General features: G+C 44.8%; 1 protein-coding gene across 2 annotated transcripts in view; it reads left to right on the top strand.

Moving 5' to 3' along the window:
• The first annotated feature begins 252 nt into the window (after positions 1–252).
• The window catches only part of Tmem183a (transmembrane protein 183A), a 15,643-nt gene continuing 10,251 nt past the window's right edge, over positions 253–5,644 (top strand). For both annotated transcript variants that reach the window (XM_021165709.2, XM_021165700.2), the window contains exons 1-3: positions 253–485; positions 621–710; positions 1,302–1,469. In XM_021165709.2, the coding sequence (XP_021021368.1) occupies positions 377–485; positions 621–710; positions 1,302–1,469 (367 nt within the window). In that variant the 5' untranslated portion in view covers positions 253–376. The remainder of the gene's footprint in view (positions 486–620; positions 711–1,301; positions 1,470–5,644) is intronic.

Here is a 5,644-nt window from a genome sequence, read left to right as displayed (position 1 = left end):
AGAGAGAATGACGAAAACAAGATATATGCAATCTAAATGCTGAAGTGGACCAGGATGTAAACTATTAGTTCTGAAGAACGCGGTCTGGAGGACCAAACGCCCCAGAGAAGACGGTGATGAAGACGGTGACAACGTACACCCCGTCCTACAGCCTGCTCCGCTTTGGGAACCTGGCCTCCGCTTCGGCTGAGGGCGCCGGGTGATGACGTCACCGGGCCCCGGAGGCGATTGGCTCCCGGAGAGGGGCGTCGGCAATCAACGGGACCCAGAGCCCTCGCCGAAGTCCTCGCGATAGCCGCGGCCTCGGTGCGGGGATGGCCGCAGAGCCGGGTGGAGGTGCTCTGCGGCTCCGGGAGCCGGCTCTCGGGGCCGAGACATGGCCCGGGGCCCCGGCCAGCTAGGCGGGCCTCATCGGGACACCGTCACCATGCCCAAGAGAGGAAAGCGGCTCAAGTTCCGGGCCCACGACGCCTGCTCGGGCCGAGGTGGGCGAGGGGCGGGGCCGGGCCGGGCGGCCGAGGGGGGCTGGGCGGCCGGGGCGGGCGCGGCGGGACCCGGCGCGGAGCGGCGGAGACTTTGCCCCGAGTCTGAGGAGGCCTTGGCGCTTTGCTCTGTTTCAGTGACCGTGGCGGACTATGCCAACTCGGATCCGGCGGTGGTGAGGTCTGGACGGGTCAAGAAAGCCGTGGCCAACGCTATTCAGCAGGAAGGTAGGCTTTCGTGGGTCTTTTTATGCCCAAGCTTTTAAGAGACAGCATTAGGTGTTGTATTTACCTGGAATTGCGTCCCGGTGTTTTTCCTACCGCCCTTTGGGTCATGAACATGTTTGCTCTTCCACTGTTTACTTTCTCGTATGGTATCGTGGATGGGATGGGTGTGTGTAGCCAGGATCTGCAGGTTCCGGAGCCGAAATGGCTGTTTCCTCTTTGAGTTAAAACCAACTTTGTGATCAGCTGCGGTGGGCATTCCTTTAATCTCAGCATTGGGGAGGCAGAGGCAGGTGGATTTCTATGAGTTTAAGGCTAGCTTGGTTTACCTAGCAAGTGTGAGGTCCTGTCTCAGAAGAACCACCAAACCAAAACAAGAACAAAATCCCACACAACTTTTTTGTACTCATTAATTTCCACTGTCACTCCTTGATACCAGTCCCCCCCCCCTTTTTGTTGTAATTTGTGCATATTTTACCATGCAGCTGACTTCCATTTCTTTGGCATATTGTTTATTTTGTTATGTTTGTCTTGCTTTCAAGATTTTTGCAGATGGGACCAAGTGCGTTTCATTCTCTCCTTGTTTTCTCCTAGTAAAATCTCTGTGTGGCTTGGAAGCGTCTCAGGTTCCTTCGGAGGAGGCTCTTTCCGGGGTGGGTGAGCCCTGTGACATCCTGGACAGCAGTGATGAGATGGATGCCCAGGAAGAAAACACTCAGGAAAGATCAGTCTCCAGAAAAAAGAAAAGCAAGAGACACAAAGGTACGGGCTGCTTTCCTGAGCACTGAGCTCTGTCTGTGGTGATGGATGCTGTCGCTCTTCAATGTGAGGCGAGATCTAAGAGGAGACTTTGCTCTTATACTAGTGGTTGTCAGTGGTAACCTTTTTTTTTTTTTTTTTTTAAAGATTTATTTATTCTGTGTATGTGAGTACACCATTGCTGTCTTCAGACACACCAGAAGAGGTCATCAGATCCCATTACAGATGGTCGTGAGCCACCATGTGGTTGCTGGGAATTGAACTCAGGACCTCTGGAAGAGCAATCAGTGCTCTTAATTGCTGAGCCTTCTCTCCAGCCCCATAACCTTCCTTTCCATGATCCAGAAATTAACAGCAACATTAGTTACACTTTTTAAAATTCTGTTAGGGATGTATACATACATATATACATGTGTGTGAGTATGTGTACACATTTTCCAGAAAATTTCCGACTTAACGTTTTAAGTTTTATTTGTTTATTTACTTTTTTTTTTTTTTTTTTTTGAGGAACTGAATATGAGTGTTTGTCTGCATGTATGTGTGTGCTTCACTTGTATGCCTGGCACCCTCAGAGGTCAGAAGGGGGCATTAGATCTGTCACTGGAGCTGTGAGTTGGATGGTTGGATGAATGGTTGTGAACTCTGATTTGGGTTCTGGGACCCACACCCAGGTCTTTTGCAAGGGCAACAACTTCTAAACCATCTTGGCTTTTCAAGACAATATTCTCTTTACTTCTTTTCTCTTTCTTTTCTTTTCTTTCTTTTTTTTCCTCTTGAGATAGGGTTTCTTCATGTAACAGCCCTGGCTATCCTGGAACTGCTTTGTAGACCAGTCTGGTTTGTAGGTCTCAAATCCACAGAGATATGCCTGCCTTTGCCTCCCAAATGCTGGGTCTCAAGATAGTTTTTTTTCCTCTCTTTTTTTTTTTCTTATTTTTTGAAATGGGGTCTCACTGTGTAGGGAAAGCTGTTCTTCAACTCATGGCAATCCCCAGGCCTCTGTCTCTACACTGCTAGGACTCACCTTCCTGGCAAGGCAGTTTTAAAGTATATAATTGAGTGGTTTTACTATTTTCCCAGTTGTTTTGCTGTCGTTGTGAACTGAGTATCAGTCCAAAAAGAATTACCAACCCATTAGTGTCACTGTCTCTGATGGACAGCACCCCTGGCCTGCCCTAATTTCATTCTCTGCAGATAGGCCTGCTCTGACATTTCATACAAATGCAATGCTAACATACTCTTTCTGGTCTAATTTCTTTCATATGGCTTAAAAGTATTTAAGGTTCATCCATATGGAATGTGTACCAGCTTTCATTGCCTTTTACTTGACTACTTTGTGTTACGACTTCAGGGATAAGTCTTGCCTGGGTAAATGCTTTCATTTCTAGTAGGTAATGAGTGCATGAAATTTCTGGATTGTATGGCAATCTGTGTGTAAGTGTTTGAGGAATCAGTGAAGTGATTGTGCCATTTGGTGTTTCTCACAATAGCATAGGAACATTTTTCCCTCCGAGACAGGGTTTCTCTGTGTAGCCCTGGTTGTCCTGGAACTGACCAGGCTGGCCTTGAACTCAGGGATCTGCCTGCCTCTGCCTCCTGAGTTCTAGGATTAAAGGAGTGTGTCACTATGCCTGGCTTTTCTTTGCTTCTTCATTTTAAATTAAAATATTGCATTATAAGACTCCCTTCACGTAGTCAGGATCTAATCACTTACTAGACAAGTGATTTGTGGCATGTACACTCTTGAACATCATTTCTCTTTTATTTTGCTTTATTTTATCTCTATTAAGGTACTTCTATTCTACTTTGATTATTTTCTCTTAAAAATAATTTTAAAATTTCTTTGTCTATCTGTTTATTTTGACTGTGTGTATAGGGGGTAGGATAACAGAGTTGAGCATACCTGGGTGTAGAGGTGGAGATCAGAGGACAGTTTGATAGTCAGTTATCTCCTTCCATCATTGGAGTTCCAGGGAGTAAACTCTGTCAGGTTTGGCTGCAAGCTCTGTTATCTGCAAAGCCGTCTGGTTATCCCTATCCTTTAGTTTCTAATGAAGTCGTTATAACCACTATGCAACAGCTATAAATTCATTACTATTTATGTTTCAATTTTGAGCAATTCCTATATACCATTATCTCTAATGTTTTAGTGTCATACCCTCAAAAGAGAGGTAGTTTTCAAAAATACTATTGTTAGCCAGCAAGTAATCTCAGGAGTTGGAGGTGGATCAGGAGTCCAGGGCCAAGGTTAGCTACATGTTAGAGGCTAATCTGAGTTACACTAGACCCTGTCTGAAGAGCTAAAAACCCAACAGACCTGGAATGTTCCAGAGATCCCTCCATGGTTAAGAGCACTGGCTGCCCTTCAGAGGACCCTTATGTACCCATCACCCACATGGAGGTTATAGTCATCTGTACCTTTCCTTCCAGTGGATCCAGTGCTCTCTCCTGTTCTTGGGAGCAACTATGCAAGTGATGCAGAGACACACATGCCTGCCTTTTTCAAGTTTTTTAGTGTTGAGCCATCTCCCTATCCCTGAGACATACAACCTTTAGCTTTAGTCAGCTTTGTAAAAGTCATGAATGAGCCAGATGTGGTGGTGCTTGACTTTAACCCTAGCACTTGGGAGACAAAGGTAGGCAGTTTAAGGCCAGCATGGTCTACATAGTAAGTTTCAAGATAGCCCTGGCTACAAGGTGAGATCTGTCTCAGAGAGAAATGATTATTTAAGATGGTGTCTTTCTGGTGTATGTGTTGTTATTCAAATCTGAGATATATAGTGAACCTTAGGAATCAAGACAATAAACAGTAATTAGGTCTGAAGCAGGAAGAAGAGACAGGAAGGATACATTATCAAGTAGGGACTGAAGGACAAGATAACAAGGTGGCTAGAATGTGGCTCAGGTTGATGCTTGTGTAGCTCGGGTGAGACATAGGTTTGATCCCCAACTACATAAAGCCAACATGGTGTCATACACCTATAACCCCAGAATTTAGTAGGTAGAGACAGGAGGATAAGATGTTCAAGGTGTGCTATCAAGTTGGAAGCAAGCCTGGCCTACCTGAGACTCTGCCTCAAAACAAACAAACAAATAATAAAAATGAAAACTAGAACATGTGCAGAGTGTTGATTGTGAATATATGCTATAATTTACCTTTTCTGTTAGGTTATTTAGTTTCATTGTTCCTTTTAATATACCTTCTTTTTTAAAGAACTAAAAAGATGGGTTTTGAGATTTATTTATTTTTATTTTGTGTGTGTGGGTGTTTTGCCTGCATATGTGTTTGTGTATCACGTGTAAGTAGTGTCCTGGGTTTTTGTTTGTTTGTTTTGTTTTATTTGTTTTTTTGTTCAGCTTGACACAGGTAGAGTTATCTGGCAAGAGAGAATCCCAGTTGAGAAAATGCCCCTACCAGATTGTTCTGCGGGCAAGTGTGTGCTGTGTTTTCTTGGTTAATGATTAATATGGGAGGGCCCAGCCCACTGCAAGTGGCACCACCCTATCAGACGGTCTGACGGATGAGACCGCTCTGCTGCTAATACTTGCCCCCATGCCTGACTCTCTGAGTTCAGTTCCCAGGATCCACATCAGGGAAGGGAGAGGTGACACCCACAGCTTGTCTCTGGCCTCCATGCTCATGCTGTGGCACTTGTGGCCTAAATAATTAAAATGTGACAATAAAAATCAGACTGAGCAAGCCATGAAGAGCACACCAGTAAGCAGCACTTCTCCATGGCTGCTGTTTCACCTCCTGCCCTGACTTCCTTCAGTGATGAACTGTGACTTGAGAATTGTAAGAAGGAAACCCTTTTCTCTACGAGCTGCTCTGCTCCCGTGCTTACCTTAAACAGCAATAGAAACCTTAACTGAGACAAACAGTGTTCTTAGTTTTTGAGCCATCTCTTCAGCCCCAGTGTCTGTTTTCTTATTATGACATCACGTTTAATAATAGTTTTCTTAATTCAATTGAATTATTGTTGATTGTTAAAATATACACAAAGGTGCTGGGCAGTGGTGGCACACGCCTTTAATCCCAGCACTTGGGAGGCAGAGGCAGGCAGATTTCTGAGTTCAAGTTCAGCCTGGTCTACAGAGTGAGTTTCAAGACAGCCAGGGCTACACAGAGAAACCCTGTCTTGAAAAAAACCAAAAAAAGAAAAAAAAAAAAAAAAAAA

Source organism: Mus caroli, chromosome 1, assembly GCF_900094665.2.
Source record: "Mus caroli chromosome 1, CAROLI_EIJ_v1.1, whole genome shotgun sequence".
Lineage (NCBI taxonomy): Eukaryota > Metazoa > Chordata > Mammalia > Rodentia > Muridae > Mus > Mus caroli.
Note: the sequence above shows the minus strand (reverse complement) of the source record. Positions and strands in the feature narration are given on the sequence as shown.